Source organism: Schistocerca serialis, chromosome 7, assembly GCF_023864345.2.
Source record: "Schistocerca serialis cubense isolate TAMUIC-IGC-003099 chromosome 7, iqSchSeri2.2, whole genome shotgun sequence".
Lineage (NCBI taxonomy): Eukaryota > Metazoa > Arthropoda > Insecta > Orthoptera > Acrididae > Schistocerca > Schistocerca serialis.
Window position 1 is genome coordinate 176,772,249 of NC_064644.1, and position 18,520 is coordinate 176,790,768.

The 18,520-nt window shown below is 38.0% G+C and overlaps 1 protein-coding gene across 5 annotated transcripts in view; it reads left to right on the forward strand.

The window, feature by feature from the left end:
- Positions 1-18,520, forward strand: part of LOC126412382 (clathrin light chain) — a 61,409-nt gene that overhangs the window by 20,042 nt on the left and 22,847 nt on the right. Inside the window, exons 4-7 of one of the 5 annotated variants that reach the window (XM_050081957.1) lie at positions 5,023-5,064; positions 5,145-5,177; positions 7,722-7,922; positions 15,515-15,550. In XM_050081957.1, coding sequence (XP_049937914.1) covers positions 5,023-5,064; positions 5,145-5,177; positions 7,722-7,922; positions 15,515-15,550 — 312 coding nt within the window. Of the gene's footprint in view, positions 1-5,019; positions 5,065-5,144; positions 5,178-7,721; positions 7,923-15,514; positions 15,551-18,520 lie in introns of all 5 variants that reach the window. The other 4 variants (XM_050081956.1, XM_050081958.1, XM_050081960.1 and 1 more) reach the window with 4 other exon arrangements.

Below are 18,520 nucleotides of genomic sequence, written 5' to 3' on the forward strand. Positions count from 1 at the left end.
TAGTTTGGACAAGAAGAGAATAGAAGCTTTCGAAATGTGGTGCTACAGAGGAATGCTGAAGATTAGATGGGTAGTTCACATAACTAATGAGGAGGTATTGAATTGGATTGGAGAGAAGTTTGTGGCACAACTTGACTAGAAGAAGGGATCGTTTGGTAGGACATGTTCTGAAGCGTCAAGGATCACCAATTTAGTAATGGAGGGCAGTGTAGAGGGTAAAAATCGTAGAGAGAGACCAAGAGATGAATACACTAAACAGGTACAGAAGGATGTAGGTTGCAGTATGTAGTGGGAGATGAAGAAGCTACCACAGAATAGAGTAGCATGGAGGGCTGCAACAAACCAGTTTCAGGACTGAAGACGACGATGACAACAACAACAACAACAACAACAACAACAACAACATCATTAACAAAAATAACCAAAACTACTCAATACTAAGAACAGTTATTAAAAAATCAAGGAACATGCACATAATGTCAGAAATCAGCAATTTTTACAACCTAATTGAGGCTGTATATAATGTAGTGAAACGAGACAACCAGCCACAAAATAGGATAACATCATTGTTGAATTGTATGGAAGGGGCAATAAATAAGTCACAGGTAACAAATATATTTAATAATTTCTTAAATATATTAGAAAGTCTTGGGACAAAGAATTAGAGGAAAATCACAGGAGCATTTTGAGAAAGTTGTTGTCTAAAATTCAGTTAAATGAATGAATGAGGGTGGTTTGAAAAGTTCTCAGAATGATATAGAAAAAAAAGTACTTACATGACTGAAACTTTTTTATTTTTCAATGAAGTATCCTTGTAGAGTAATGCACTTGGTCCAGTGATGTTCCAGTACCTTGGTCTCATCTCGAAAATGAGTTTCCTCTAGGCCTGCAAAATAGATGTCAACTCCGGCTATTAATTCATTTGAAGTGAATCTTCCATCCACCAGGAAAAATTTTCAGTTTTGGGAAGAGATGGAAGTCTGACAGAGCCATATCAGGTGAATAAGGTGGGTGTGGCAACAATTCATTCCTTAGTTCATGTAAGTTTGCCATGGCGACGGCACGCGTGATGATTGAAGATGACTTTCTTCCTTGCTAAACCTGGCCTTTTTTGTGTATCTTTTGCTGCAATATGTCCAGGAGGTTAGCACAGTATTCCCCAGTAATTGTTTGCCCAGTGGGAAGATAATCTACAAACGCCCTTCACATCCCAGAACATTGATGCCGTGACCGTTCCCACCGAAGGAATTGTCTTTGCTTTCTTTGGTAGCGGAGAATCCGCATGTTATCACTGCTTGACTGCTGTTTCGTCTCTGGGGTATAGTAATGCACCCAAGTTTCATCTGTGGTCACAAACCAGCACAAAAAATCTTGTTCATTTCTCCTAAAATGGGCCAAACATTATTCCAATATGTCCATTCTCATGCGTTTTTGATCCAGCGTCAAGTCGCGGCACCCATCTTGCAGATAAGTTTTTCATTTCTAATTCTTCAGTTAAAATGTGATAAACCCTTTCGGGTGACATCTGGCAAGCGTGAGCAATCTCAGGCACTTTGTCGGCAATCCTCCATAACCATTTTGTGCACTCTTGCAATGATTTCCGGAGTAGTGACACATTTTGCCTGACCAGTGCGTGGATTGCTATCTAAGCTCTCCCAACAAAGTTTAAATTCATTTGTCCACCTAGCAACAGTTGAATATGAAGGAGCAGAGTCCCTTAGTGCACTCTGGAAATTGACATGAATCTCCTTTGCTTTCATACCTTTCTTCATGAAGTACTTAATCAATGCTCAAATCTTGATTTCCCCCCCCCCCCCCCCCCCCCCCCCCCCCCCCCAAAACAAAATCACTACAAAGGAACAACAGAGCAACATCACTGCCACAGCTCTCTTCCAAGAGCACTTATTCTCTCAAAACTGAAAGCATCATCTAGTTTTGGTGTTTCCAGTAGAGTACTAAAGATTTTCTTTCCTTTTAATAAGCCCAGTCTTAAGTGAAATATGTAATGCATCACCAACAGAAGGCATTTTTCCAGACTGAAATATGCAGTTGTCAAACATCTCTTTAAGAAAAATGATGGGAGAGCCATTAATAACTACAAACATGTTTCACAGCTAACAGTTTCCAAAATATTTGGGAGGGTGGTGTACACAGTAATATCTCACCCGAGCAACAATAATATCCGCAGCAAAACAGTTTAGATTTCAGAAGATGTATTCAGCTGAGAACGCCATTTACATGTTCATTTGCCAAATTGTACAAGCATAAATAATATAACAGTGTTGGTTGGTATTTTCTGTGACCTAACTAAAGCATTTGCATGAATCATAATATGCTCCTAGATAAATTGAAGTTTTATGGGATTGAAGATATAGCCAACCAATGCATGTCATATCTAACCAAAAGGCTGCAGGAAATTGTACTTAGTGACTCAGCAGTGTAGTATAAGGACATTATTCTGGCTGCAGAGAAATTGTGTATGGGGTTCTCCAATACTTGATCTCAGGTCTAGTATTGTTTCTCATGTATGTAAAAGATGTTCTGTCTAATATGCAGCAAACAGAATTAGTTCTTTTTGCATATGACACTGGTATTGTATTCAAAGTGTACATACAGAAAGAAAAGATATGGTGATCCACCTTTTAAATGTATCATGACTGGTTTTCTGTGAATGGTCTCACACTGTTTTACAAAGACGCAGCATATTCAGTTCTGCACATCTAGGGGTACCAAGCCAGTAATAAGTGTAACACATGGTGGGGAAATAATAAAGTAGAAACTTCAAAATTCTTAGCTCTCCATGTTGATGAGAATTTAAAGTGGAAAACACACACTTTGAACTCCTAAAACAGCTTAGTTCAGACACATTTGAATCATAGCAAATCTTGGAGGGACAAATCAGTAAATTGAGATATTTAGCATATTTTCATTCAGTAATGTTGTAAGTAATAATGTTCTGGGTAACTCATCTTTAATAAAGAATCTTCAGTGTTCAAAAATGTGTCTTAAGAATAATATGTGGGACTTGACCACAGTCATCTTGTAGCAGTTTGTTTCAGGAGTTGGGTATTCTGACTACTACTTTACATTATATTTATTCCCTCATGAAGCTTTTTGTAAATAACTCACTAAAGTTCAGAAGGAACAATGATGTACATAATTTCATTACTGCAAGGAAACTTGACATTCATTACTCCACAGTAAAACTGTCTTTAGTATGAAAAGGGATGCACAATAGTGCAACTAAAAGTTCTGCTCACTAATCCAGTGACATAAAATGCATTACAGACAGCAAAATGAAAATTGAAAACAAACAGTAGTAGTTTCTTCATAAGAGCTCCTTCTATTCCTTAGAAGAAATCTGTTACTGTAATGTGTGAAAGGTGGTGGTTAGGAATTATTAACTAAAAACTATACATAAAAAACTTAATTGTTCAGCATGTAACCACATTACCCATTAATTTGCAATGTGAATGTAAAATATCTTGTTTCACATCATTAAAATTTATGATCCATGGAACATAAAACTAACCAACCAACTAGCCAGCAAAAATGCCACTGATAAATATTCATCAAATTGAAGAAACAACAATCTAACTTCAAAAACACCTGTTCAACTTGTCCTGTACTACTGTTTACTTACAATAACTTTACCTCTAATGACATTAATGGATTTTGTTGCATTACTTTCATGTCTTCTAGTTTTAAAAGTTGACTAGAATAATTAAATATTAACAAAATGTTTGGAAAGTTGCATTTTTGAAGTTGTTAGAATAAAGTATAACACAGGCTATCATTTGAAAAAATGACTGAGAAACCTCCCAAAATAAATTGCCCATTACAGCTGACTCTTCATAGCCTAAGATTGACCCAAGATCAGTCTTATCCGTCCGTCCTCCTCCTAGTATGACGTATCTTTGTGCAGCCATGCCATTGGATTGATGAATTTGTCATTCTGGTGATGTGTTGTGCTATGTTGCACCCCATGGAGTTTGAGCAGATCCTATTTCTTGAAGTGGTTTCTCCATATGTTTCCCATTGTGCAGCTGATATACAAATTGTGGTCTCAAAAAGCCATGATGTATCTTCATTGACCACATACAAATGGTAAACTACTATTGTGAAGAAGTTGACCTGGAGGAGGTGGGGTAGGGAGGGGAGGGGGGGGGGGGCAGTGTCCTTTTGGGAACTAGGGACAGTTGTTGGGCAGGTTACTGCAGCTGTGTTAATTTTGTGCAGAGAATAGCTGTCAGAATGCCTTTCTGGACCGTGACAAGGACTTTTACGAGGGGATAGAGAATAGTTTCAGGACTGTAAATTGACTGTTCTGTAAATAATATCTGCCTTGAATGAAAAACAGTGCCAAAATCCCCACTGTGCTGAATAAGGCACAATTTGCCCTGAACAGTCAGTTAGAACTCTGTACCAAAATTCCAACTCCTGCCCCTCCCTATTCTGATCATTTGTCATTGTTAGATTATCACATTTATGTATACTCTTTCACATACATTCACAATCTGTTTGTACATGTAACATTTACTGTATTAAAATTTAGTAAATTAGACAAAACCAAAATCAGCTATGGCTGATCACATTACATGACAAATCTCTCTCTCTCTCTCTCTCTCTCTCTCTCTCTCTCTCTCTCTCTCTCTCTCTCTCTTCCCCCCCCCCCCCCCCCCCCCCCCTTCATCCGTCCCCTCCTTGCGTGCTCAAAATATTGTTCAGATGAATAATTATTTTTACTCTCTGGTGTCTAATTTGAAGGTGCAGACCCAAATGACTGAAGACAGCATTTGTATGCTTTCCCTTAATTAATAATTATTACAAATCTGTCAATTTTAGTTTGTTGAAAAGTATTTAAAGCACAATTTCTATTCAGTATATATTTTTTCTGTTTTCATTTATTTTTCTGTTTAAATGTATCAAGTGGCTGCTTTTATATATCTTATTGCTTGCATGTGCTTTTTGTTGTGCCATGTGGTATTGTTTGCTTATGTCATTGTTGTATTGATTCAGAAGGTGTTCCTTCAGAGGTGAAAGCAGAATCAGAGCCACTTGATGGTAAGTTACTCAACAATATTCCAAATACACTGAATTCCATACATAAAATTTCATCATGCATGACTTTCATGTTCTTGCAGCAGAATCAAAGGAAACTGAAGCAGAAAATTCAGGTGAGCTGCATCTGATTTGTAGGATTTCCCTCTCCTTAATTTTTTGCCTACATTTTTAATTTTGTTTCATTGTTGAGCAAAGGGTACGTCAGTTTTGCAACATTGGGCATTGGAAATTACTCAGAATGGTGTTGACCAGATAGTGTTGACCAGCTTAGAGTATTGTACGAGATAGTGCTGATTACAATTGAACTGTCATGTTGTGCTCTGTTACCTTAATGCTCTGTGGTTCACATAAAACTGTTGATGCTTGTGGTGCATATAGTTATTGGAATGTGCAAGTGTCTTATGTGATACTTCATTCACACATTGTAGATTGCTTTCCACATGTCTAGACTTATCATATTTGGTTATTTATTCATGCATCTATACTCTGCAAAGTGCATGGCAGAGGGTCATCCTATTATACCCATCATTATGGTTTTTCCCATTCCATTTCACATATGAAGTCCAGGAAGGAAGATTGTTTAAATGTTCCCACGCGTGCTGTAATTTATCTAATCTTCTCCTCAGTCTTTCCCTCCAATATGTAGGGGCTCTAGTATATTCCTAGAGTCATCATTTAAAGCTGGTCCTTGAAATTTTTTTAAGCAGGTCTTCTAAACTACATATTTAAGAGTCAGCCAGTTCGTTTCTTCAGCATCATCTGTAAACAATCTTCATTATAGGGATGGAGCCAAAATATACAGTATTTACATTGCACTATTTCCATTTTCTTTAGATATAACATTAACAAACTATGTAGATCAAGTTAAAATTAATTAAATATGCCTTTGACATGCTCTCAAATTCAGTAAAAGATTGCATAGCCACATCCTAAACAAAATAAAAACAAAAACAAATCACCCTCTCATCTTCACAATGCTAGTCTTACGTAGGTTCACTTCTGTAGAATAGATTATGTCCAAAGAGGGCTGGGACGTGTGTGTTACAAAAAGGAACAGTCACTTTATGCAGATGTTGATTGGTTTTTGGATGTGTAGCAAGCTTGATAATTTTTGTTTCGAAGGAGATCCTCTCTAATGTACAGATTCTAGATTTCTGTGAGGTTACACAGGTGACACTAAGTGAATTCATATTTCTAAACATGGATACTTCCTTTACATCTTATTCTGAGAGATAGTTTGGCACGTAAATGAGCCCAGAAATTACGGAATCCTTTTAGTTGTTCAGGCAGTTTCCCATTTAGATGGGCATCCCTGTTACTCTTACTTTACTGTAATAAAGCCTCCCCCCCCCCCCCCCCCCCCCAACTGAACAATATAGCAGTGTAGTTTCCCAATTTCACAGTTGTTGCAAAGATATATCCTGGGGCCATTTGGGATATTAATTTTTTGGAATTTATTTGTGCAAGATTGTCAAGGCATCAAATTTTTCACTTCTCTGAAGCACCACAGAACTGTTATGTACATTTGCTGTGTGTGATCAGTCTTTTAGTATTTTTATAGTTAGATTTCTGCTTATTATGGGGCATTTAATACCTCTGTAGTAATCTAATGTGGAACAAAAACATTCCAATCTCTAATACTTTCTATTGCTCCAGTCTTCAGCTTTTTTGTGATATTAGTAGTTTACTTATATTTTCTCACTTCAGCAGTGTAATTTTTAGAGCTGATGTTGCTTCCTGATATTTCAGCTACTTGATCACAATCATTGATAGTTGAAATTATTATCTTCTGTTCCCTTACACTGAGGTATATTTGCAATTAAGGTACCAATCAACCTGTAGGTAGTAATTATAAAAGCTTCTTTTATAGCTACTGTCTTTTAATATTTTAACATTTAGATCACCTACTATCAGGGGCACCCATACGATACTTGGTGGGAGGGGGAGGGGGGGGGTTATACCTGGGTGCATGAAGTATTAATATTATGGAAGATGAATTGCAAGTTAAAAAAAGTTCCTTTCCGACCTTGTTAAAAACCTGTTCAATTTTGACTTTTAAATAATTTTCTTGAAAGAAAAAGCCTAACCACACTATACTTTCCTTTTCCTTTCCTTGAGAGTTGGGGGAGGGGTTTGTTCGAACCCTCCTCTTACCCTGGGGTGGGTGCCCATGTTTCCTTGATAGCCTTATCAAAAAATTCTAGTTCTTTCAGAACACTTTTTTAGCTAAGTGATCAGTACAGACTTAATATCACACTTCCTTCCAGTACTTTCATAGCAGCTTTTGCTACTTAATTACCCTGCAACTCCCCTTTAAAGCTTGCAGAAATTGAAATTGTTCGTAATCCTGCACACAACAAATACTAATTTCATTCTCTTTCAGACCATCCTGTGTTGTAATAGAAACATGTGGTAGCTCAGCTGTCAGTGAAATTTTTGCTTCATAATTTACTTGACACATTATGAATGTTTCAATGTAATTTTTTATTTTTTAATCGGATTGTTTACATCAAAGTTTTTTTACTTTCTTTGCTTCCTGTGTTTAAAAAAAATCCTGGTCCTTCATGCATATGGGCCACTACTTCTGCCTCTTTCTGGATGAGGAGCAGCAGCAGCAATTGCTGCTGCTTATGACGATGGTTGTTATGGACGTGCAGGTAGTGAAGATGCTGCAGCTGCTGTTCTTGATGTTGATAATTACGCTGGTGGTGGTGACGACTCTGCTACATGTGATGATGGTGAAACTGCTGCCACAGACAGAGGTGCTGTTGTGGAGTGTGATGGCTCTGTAGCTGCTGCTGAAGGTTTTGCCTCTGTAATAGATTCTACTGTTGATGATGATTCTGTGGCTAGTGATGGTAATTCTTCCTCTACTAATTTTGGGGGTTGATAGTGCTTCAGCTGTAGGCTTTGAAGGCATTGTGATTGTTTTGTGCTTTTCACTTAGGGTGTTACCCATAATAACCTGTAACGTATGTTGACACAGGATGTAGTCTGGTTGGTAAAACAATTCCTCACACAACTTGTCACTTTGACAGACATTGTGTGCTGTATTCTCGTGCAAATCTTTTCGAATGTTCATGAACTGAAATTTCAGGAGTGCAGTCATGTAAGCTTTATTTCTTCTGTCTGTAATATTTTGGGTGCATATATTTCTGCTATCTTCTGGGTGAGCCTACAGAAGCTACGGTGAGCTGCAGTATTTGCGGCATCATTTTAAATTGCAGAAAAAAAAGACACCAGATACACTGATTGGTGGCAAAGAGTATTCAGAAATTGAATATGTGGCTATGCAGTGGATAAATGCTGGGATGTCAATGTGTCATTATTAGCTGTGTTGTAGTAACATCTTTTGAGTTTATTAAAGAAAGTGCCATGATTTGTTAGGTCAAAACACTATCTTTAATTAAAATCCTTTACCAGAAGGATGCCATCTGATTCTTTCACCAGAGTCCCAAAAAGGCGAAGCACACACTAGAATTTAGATATTGTCATGCTGCATTGAGAGACAGACATCAGTACAGTGCTCTGTAACAGCTGATTTATTGGGCTGTAAGAGCTGGGTGTACCTAGTGTTCCATGCATCCTTGCTATGTGGTAAGTCATCTGCCCAGTAGAAGCAGTTGAAATTTATTTATGAATAACTTTAACGAAGATAGTGGTTTCAGCCTAGACAAATCATGAAATCCAGCACTTTCTGCAGTAAACTTGGAAAGACATCAGTTCAGTGCTGGTAATGATACATTGGTATTCCAGAGTGGATTGATCATGCAGTCAGATTCAGTTTATGCTTACTGTATTTACTCAAATCTAAGCCGCACTTTTTTCTGGTTTTTGTAATCCAAAAAACCGCCTGCAGCTTAGAATAGAGTGCAAAGTAAGCGGAAGTTCTGAAAAATGTTGGTAGGTGCTGTCACAACTAAGTTCTGCCATTGAATATATGTAGTGTTACATGCTTTGCAGGCACAAAGATAAATACTGGTGCCAAAACCTCTGCGTCAGTAAATAAATTTAAAAAACGGTGGAAGAAGAGCTTTTTTCTCCACCTCCAGTTTCGACCACTGCGTTTTCATACATTATCCAATGAAGTAAATACAAATTCTGTATTGTTCATCTTTGAATGTAGCGGCATTTAAATGTACTACAAAAATCAGACTGGCAAGACTGATGTAGCAGCATTTCAATGTACTACAAAAATCAGACTGGCAAGACTGTTTGGGATGTTTGTCAATATGGCCAACTCTACGTTCTGAATTTTTTCGTACCTGTGAGAAGAGATGGTTGCTAATAGGAACTTTTATGAATTGTGAATCACATGCAGTATTCTCTTCACCATAAGAATAATACGAATATAAACATTTTGCCACGTATTCTTTCATGTTTGCTGCTATCTCATTTAAATCCTGCCTGCCTAATAAACTACGAAACTAGAGTGAGACAACAGCAAACGCGGAAGAATATACATATCAGGTCATGTTTATATTCGTACTATTCTTATGCCTAATAGTGATACAGTCAGAAATGAAGCACGGCAGTTGACTAGATTTTTAAATCTAAGATGACTCTAATTTCTATACAGATTGTAATGTACTAAAGAGGCGTCTGCAGAGATTTTCAAATGGAGAAAAATTTTTGCTAAACTCTCGGTCAGAACATCTTCTATGATATGCAGTCTATTATTTGGTTCTTGTTGATCATTATCAAAGAAAGCAGCAGTGTAAGTAACAACAAATACCAGTCTCTTGCCATTGTTTCGCTAATGAGACGATTGCTCTTTTTATTTTAATTGTAAGCGGCGGTAGCGTGCACAAAAGCAAGCCATGCCGCGAGCGGCGACAGGCCATAAACACTCATTATCAGAATGTGACAAACAATGCATGACACAGTACAGTAATGTATTTTCAGCTTTGTGACACAAACACCTGTAACAAAGAGAACGGCACTTATCAGATCAAAGAAAAATAAGCAATCAATTCAAACCAAACGAAGCACGTGAAAAAGGAAAGGTACCTGTATAAATACGGACAGAACACCTGACACATAGCAGTGGCTACCTGATAAGTCTTAACTGCTAAGCTTAAGACTCAAACCAAACTACTGTAGCTGTATCATCATTCATTCGACCTAAATTGTCTCATATTACAATGGACCAACTTTGTTTAGATTTGGAGGTGCGGCCTAAAACTTTTCTCTCCCCTTTAAATTAGTCGCAACAGGTGCGGCTTAGATTCGGGAAAATTTTTTTCCTTGATTTCGAGTCTTATTTTTCAGGTGTGGCTTGGATTAGAGTGTGGCTTGAATTCAAGTAAATACGGTAGTCTTTGCTGCCATTTTTGTTTTCTGTGGTTCAAAATGATGGAACAAGTACTGTAGTGTATGTCTCCTTGCTCTGAAGATGGCAGATATACAGCTGAAATTTAGAAAAATAAGTAAAGTTTATGCATCTGCACTGCCAAAATTTTTTGGATGAATTATTAGGTTGTGAAAAGTCAAGATGCATTTCTTGAACTTTGTTTGATGCTGCTATTTTCTTTGTGAACATAAAATTCCTCTAAGGAATGCTATAAACAAAAAAGCTTGCATAGTTTTTTCTAGTACTCTTTAGTACCCATGATGCTAGCCAACTCTTAATATGAAAAACATAATTTCCTGTGCTAGTTGTAACACAGTTGGCCCCTTTCTTAACTGATTCCTTCAATACCTGAGAAGTTTGTGTAGTGATATTTCTAGTGTTGTACTTTAACTCAGTACTAGCTGCATTTCTGCTGTAATAAAGGTTAGTCCCTCCCAATTTGTTGCAGATAAAATAGTTCATCCCTTTTTTATGTAGATGTTACCTCTGTAATTGATTTACAGATTTCCATCTGTACAGTTCATGCTGTAAAGTGTGCATTTGGAGTCATAGATCCAGTTTGCATCATGAATGAGATTTCTTTGTTTTGGTATTTTATGTTGGTCTTTTTCACATGTTTTCATAGTCCATAGACAGAACTTTGTCTGTTTCGTAGTGGCATACTCCATCAGAATTTGTAGGAACTAGAGCAAAAGTAGTGTTTACTCTTCCTGTTTGTTTGAAGCTCCTTGTTCACACTTTACCACTTTTAGTGGATCATTCGAGAGTTGCATCACATTCTCCAACAATCTTCTGTAGAAAATCTTCATGCAGTTCATCTTATCTGTTTAAGTAAAGTCCACTGTTCCTCATTACCACATCTGCTACACAAACATTGCACAACTCTAGTCGTACCAATGACAATCAATATCCTTGACTGAAACCATTTTTACATTTCTACACTTTCTCTATTACCTTTATCACATTCTCTAAATGTAAAACAGTTAATTGGTGTCAAGTACACATTATGTATAGAGATCTTTGTTTACTTGTTTGCACGCCACCATTTTCGGTAATGAAAATTTTAAAGGAGATGAACTGTTAGACATAGTTTTATTTGGTATAAGAACACTATAATTGAGCAGCAAGCCATAAAGAATGCAGTACAAGAAAGCAATTGCACCGTGTGAGAGTCAAAGAATGAAGTACTACGTGCACTCCTCCTGTCTTCCTGCCTCTTAGACAACTCGGCATTACAGTTATTTAGTGGCTTTTAGTGTGTTAATTTAGATGACAACTAATCTGTTGATGTAGATGTAGAAGATCTGTACTGGACACACACTGGTGAGCCAAAACATTGACCATTGCTAACCATTAGATTGAATACTTCATGGTATCCTTGTGGGCACATGACACAGTAAGGAAAGTATGTGATCAGAGCAGAGCCTAATGGGGAATCATTCTAGTGATACAGGGGAAAATCCATTGGTATAAGGGACTTTGAGAAAGGGCAGATAATGGCATGGTTCCTTGGAACAAGCATTACAGAAGCAGTGAAGCTGGTAAGTGGATGATGTGCTATTGTAGTCAGCATCTGTGGAAACTGGTTGAAGGATGGTGAATCCACGAGTAGGCAACAAGGTATTAGAATTCCATGTCTCATCACAGAACATCACAACGATACCATCTTACAGCAGGATAACTAACCATATCTCAAGATCAGAACTATGCTACAGTTATTTGAGAAGCATTTGACAATGCACTGGTGGATGTCTTACCCAAAGGTTTCCCCTTCTCTAAAATCGATAGAACCCATATGGGACACTGTTGGGTGCCAGCTCTGTGGGCACCAGATTAGCAATTGAACAAAGATGCTGTGACTTACCAAACGAGAAAGAGCTGGTAGATAGACACAATAATAATAAATAAATAAATAAATAAAACCACACACACACACACACACACACACACACGCGCACACACACACAAAATTCAGGCTTTCGAAACCCACGGTTGCTTCATCACAAGAGAGGGAAGGAGAGGGAAGGATGAAAGGATTTGGGTTTTAAGGGAGACACACACACACACACACATCCATCCATCCATCCATCCATCCATCCATCCGCACATACACAGACACAAGCAGACATGTCTGTGTCTGTGCGTGCGTGCGCGCGAGACGCGAGACAGAGAGTGTATACCCGTCCTTCCCCAAGGTAAGTCTTTCCGCTCCCGGGATTGGAATGACTCCTTACCCTCTCCCTTAAAACCCACATCCTTTCGTCTTTCCCTCTCCTTCCCTCTTTCCTGACGAAGCAACCGTTGGTTGCAAAAGCTAGAATTTTGTGTGTGTGTTTGTGTTTGTTTGTTTGTTTGTGTGTCTATCGACCTGCCAGCGCTTTTGTTTGGTAAGTCTCATCATCTTTGTTTTTCGATAAATTTTCCCACGTGGAATGTTTCCCTCTCGAGAAACCTACCAAGCACTTAGCAAATCGATGACATGTAGAATTTCTGCTGGATTGTGTCAAGAGTGGACTAAAATGCCATTAATGTTTTGGCCCATCAGTGTGTTTCCTTGCTGCCAGTTCATCTATGTTCTTTTTTAATGTCCACTGCAGTGGACAGCTATTAATGGTCACTTATTTTGAGTTTCCAATCAGTCGTAAGGCTGCAAATGCGTGCAGGGCACAGTACCAGTAGGGAGTGTCCACTGAAGTGGGCTATGTGCATTTGCAGTTTCGGAATTGATTGCAAAAAAAGTGACATTAACAGCTGTCACAACCACAGTGGGCATGGGTACCACAGGGTTAACAATAGTTACAATACAGTTAAATATACAGTGATAATTGAATATTAATAATCTTACAACTAAGTGTTCTCCAAATTTATGTGCATCAGCAGTAGCCTTTAACAAAATGAATTGTGATGTCACCCAATTTCCATATCGATTGGTCCAATAAAAGTATTATTGATTTTGTGAGTTCTGTTCTTTCTCATTGCTGATACAATATCAGCAATTTTTCTTTGAAGAAATAACTTACTTTCAGAAGTCTTATATTAAATAAGAATAAATTTCCTTCAGAAAGTGAACTGTATTGTATTGTTGCACTGTAGCATCTATTGATGTTACATTGTACTAAAACTATTATCTGGATAATGCTGTCAGCTGTGTGGATTGGTTATTTTGACAATATCTAAAAACCATAGGCTATGGAAACATCCACTAGTCATGTTACAGCTGAGCTGTTATTTTTGACAACATACTAGTGAAGTTTAAATAGCTGTATTAGTGATGGTTCCCAAGTTCAGGTGCAGAGCAGAGACAGCATTAGAGCACTAGTTTCACCAAACTCAAATCATTTGACTGCCTAGAAGCTGTGCAGTGATAGGTCTCTGACAGTGGGTCACTGTCTGAATATGCCCAAAGATTTTCTGTAAACTGCTTGCAGCTGTAATGCTCTGCATGTTAATTATTATTTGTGGGCAGTTGGCTCTCCAGTTGGAGAATCTTACTTCAGTTTTCTGATTCTTTCACATTGTTACTAAGGCAAGCATTTGTTGCAAAACATAGAAATTGTTTCTGCCAACTCATTCTTTTCCTTACAAAGCTGCCTGCAGCAAAATGTTTGTATTGTGCTCCAGTTAGAGCCAATTGTATAAAGCATTGAACCTTGTGTTAAGACAGAAAACAACCTTAGATGAAGCTTAACCTGGAAATCTGCATTGTATATATATGTTGATTCTAGACCATTTCACCATGAAGTCGGATCATATTTGACGTGAAAATTCGCGGTTCAAAGTCAGCTTCAGCTCTAATTATCAGTTTATAGTGCTACTATTCATTGCTTTTGTTTTTAGCAGATATGGAATGAAATAATAAAGTTTTAACTCAAAGCACACTTAGCAGTAAAGTAAGAAAGCAAAATTCGAAATATTTGCGTTCAACAGTGAAGTGCAGGAATTTTGACAGTGGTCAATAATGATTCAATATCATTTACATATGTAGCAGTAACCATGCAATTAAAATCAAATTTGTAACTACCGAACAAGTCCTTAAACTGCTCTGACAATTCCATGTGTGTTTATAAATAGAATGTAGGAAAGAGTTTTGAAATACTCTAACCACATACTTCGTTCCGTTCATTTAGTTGGGTTGGAGGTTGCATTGTAGACTGCAGTGCAGATCATCACATGCTCAAACCCACGTCAGTTCTTGAAATTTTTTCCATTTGTTACTACTTTCTCTACTTCACTTGTCGTAAAGATCATTGTAACAATATTACCAAGCCATTCTATACCATTGAAACCACACCGTATTCTCCATTTTCCAATTGTTCTGGACCACTGTTGGCAAAATTCTGTGTGCCGTAACACTAAGCGATGTGAATTACATTGTTTTCTTTCATTTACTTTTCGAATATCTGAGCATTCAGATCCTGAGGATAATAATGAGAATCGGTGAACTGCTCACACATTCCGTGAAAGGGTGCACCCATTCTCGGAGATGAATAACAAGTTTCATTTGCAAAAAAGTGCTGTAGAGCAGTTGAAACTAAGGCTCAGACTATCTAATGAAACCAACCACTGATTCCAGTGTGCATGTTGCTGTTGAGATTAAGATTTTACACCACAGGAGCATTTCAAATAGTGGTTGGTCATATTTTTAAAGCAGACATAGCACCAGCTTGCAGAGCTCTCCATAAGGTATTGGCCTTATGAGAGAATTACTCAACAGCAACTTCTCTCCATGGGGCAAAAGGAGATGCAAAAGTCAGTCAGTATACTGCTTCCTTAGTATTTCTTTGTGTATCTCTTTCCCTTTCTCACATGAATCTTGTATTCAGACAGGGATACATGTAGTAAACATCAGGGTTCAAAAGTGTTTGTTCCTGTAGCAGTAAGCTCGGTTGTCTCAGAAATTCAAGTAAATGTTATTTCTCTCATGTAATAAAGTCTGCAAGTATATAAAAGAATACGTGTTCTAATGGTCACAGAATTGTATTGGAAAAACTGTATTGCAGCATTATTGAAAAATTGTTATGAAGTGAACATTAATGTAATTAGTGGCTCTTTCTTCAATATTTTGTTTACTGAAATGAAATGTTTTTTCTTTACAAGCAAAAGTTCAGCTGGATGGTTTAACTAGTCAGCCAAGTAAGTGTGCTTAAAATGTCTCCAACAATAGTTTGCTTTGATACCATATTATTATATTATTTGGATGCTCATTGTTCTTCCTTTGTTAATGCTGTCAGAATTACAATCATATGTTGAATAAATTCCTTTAATTTTTCTTTATCTGAGGGTGTTCAAATCTTTTGCTTTTAGTATCACTGGTATTACAGATTATTTGGTGATATTACGAGGGTGGTTTGAAAAGTTCTTGGAACGGAATAGAAAAAAAGTACGTACATCACTGAAACTTTTTATTTTTTAATGTAGTTTCCTTGTAAATTAATGCACTTGGTCCAGTGATGTTCCAGTACCTTGATCCCATCTCGAAAATGAGTTTCCTCCAGGCCCACAAAATAGTTGTCAGCTCTGGCTATCAATTCATTTGAAGTGAATTTTCCATCCACCAAGAAAAATTTTCAGTTTTGGGAAGAGATGGAAGTCTGATGGAGCCATATCAAGTGAATGTGGGTGTGGCAATAATTAATACCATAGTTCGTGTAATTTTGCCATGTCCATTCTCATGTGTTTACCTGCGTCAAGGGTTGTGGCACTCACCTTGCAGATAATTTTTTCATTTCTAATTCTTCAGTTAAAACGTAACATTTGGCAAGCGTGAGCAATTTCATGCACTTTCAATCTGCAATCCTCCATGACCATTTTGTGCACTTTTACAGTGATTTCCGGAGTATTGACACATTTTGGCTGACCAATGTGCGGGTCATCTGAGCTCCCCCAACAAAGTTTTTAATTCATTTGTCCACTTAGCAACAGTTGAATATGAAGGAGCAGAGTCCCTCAGTGTATTCTGGAAATTAGCATGAATGTCCTTTGTTTTCACACCTTTCTTTACGAAGTACTTCATCGCTGCTCATATCTTGATTCCCCCCCCCTCAGAAATCGCTACACAGGAACAACAGAGTGACATCACTGATCACTGCCACAGCTCTCTTCTAAGAGCACTGATGTGGCACGTGTTTACAGGCAACAGACCAATGAATATCATGTGAACAACTCGTTGTGCTAGTGCTGACTTCTTGTAGCGATTCAGAGAACTTTTCAAACCACCCTCATAAGTTTATTGGACATAGGCAAAGGTCTGTGCCATGTTTCTGTGCCGAATGTTCAGTCTTCTAAGGCTGGAGACATCAGATGCTATAAAGACATAATTAGTTAATTCTGAAAGCTTACATTTTAAAATGTTAGGCACAGAAACAGCCTAATGTCTAAAACCTTGTATCACTAAGCGTGTAAAATAATTTGATTAAAAGTAAAAACTTACCGATCGTAGAGGATTTGTGCTGTTAACACAAACATAAATAAGACTGGAAGCTTCACTACCTTTTTGTACAAATTACACACACACACACACACACACACACACACACACACACACACACAACAGTATTGCAACATTGTGCCAGCTCAGGTGAAGGGCTTGGAGTGGGCGAGGGGTGAAAGGACTGGGAGAGTGGGAAGGAGAGTGCGTGGAGACTGGGTGAAGCCTAGGAGGGAGGCAAGAGGTACCCATGATAGGGATACAGGAGCTAAAGGTGGTGCATAGTATAGAAATGCAACACATTGACACTGGTGAGTTAGTGCATCACACGGTGTTTTGGGGGGGGGGGGGGGGGGTGTTTGGATTGGAAGGTGTGACAAAACAGAGGAAGGGAAGACTGTGTTGCTTAATTGACCATGAGCCAACTCTCTTCCCCACAGTCTCCCCTTCATCTGTTCTCTCACCTCACTCCCAATTCATTTCTTGTCAACGTATATCGTGCAAACCCATTGGTGCAAGTACATGTTACAGGCATGTGTATATGTGTGTTACATTTATTCTAAATAAAAAGATTTTTCTCAAAGCTAGTGAATTTTCAGTCTTGTTTTTATCCTGTTGACACAGTACCTCTACTATTCAGTAAGTTGTCACCTTTACTCAGATTTAACAAACATCCGGGATAAGCATGGATTTTTAGTACTGCTTGGGGTAATTGTCTGGGTTTGTAAAAATGTTCAGGGTCTTAGAATTTTATGAATGGTGAGGATATAGTTCTTAGTCTCTAACCTATATGTTAGACATTTGGTTTTTTAATATTCTCTTACACATATCTCGCTCGACTGTGGAACAAGTGCTGACATCGATAGGGACGTGTGGTTAACGGATGTACCACAACTTTTCACTTCGGAATTTGGCAACACAACTGGTATAATGGGTTCATGTTGTTTTCATGCATGAAGTAGTGTGCCTACACATTTTTGATAATTTTTTGTTTATGTTAACCTGTAACAGGAAAGGAAATTTTCAAAGTTGTGTAATGACATTAACAATGCAGTGTAGTGCTAAAAAGGCTACGTTTCCGTACCGTGTCTACGTCTACATAGAAAGTGGAGGGTACTTCTGATACTACTGATTCCCTTTCCCTGTTCCATTTGCGAATGTTGTACGGTAAGAATTACTGTCATCCAGCCTCTTTATTAGCTTTAATTTCCCCAATTTTCTCATTGAAATTTCACAAGATATATTTGGGAGGAAGTAATGTGTTGTTATACGCCCCCACCCCCCATAAAATATTCACTCAAAATTCCAGTAGTAAATCTCTGTGATGCACACCGCTTCTCTTGTAGCAACTGCCAGTGGAGTTTGTCGAGCATTTCTTTAATGCTCTTGTGCTAGCTCTTGCTTTGTCGTCGATGTCAACATCAGAACTGTCTCTCTGATGCCTTTACTTTACTTAAAGCTAAACTTTTCGTCATCCAACACGTGCTCACTTTTCTTTTCCATTCTACTGTGTGACAATTCTCACACTTGTCGGCTCATCTCAAGATGAAACGTGCTGCTCTTCGTTGGCTCCTTCCTCTGTCTGTCTGTCTGTCTGTCTGCCTGCCTGCCTGCCTGCCTGCCTCTGTCTCTGACCCTCTCTCTCACTTGGTAAGAATTCCAGATTGATGAACAAT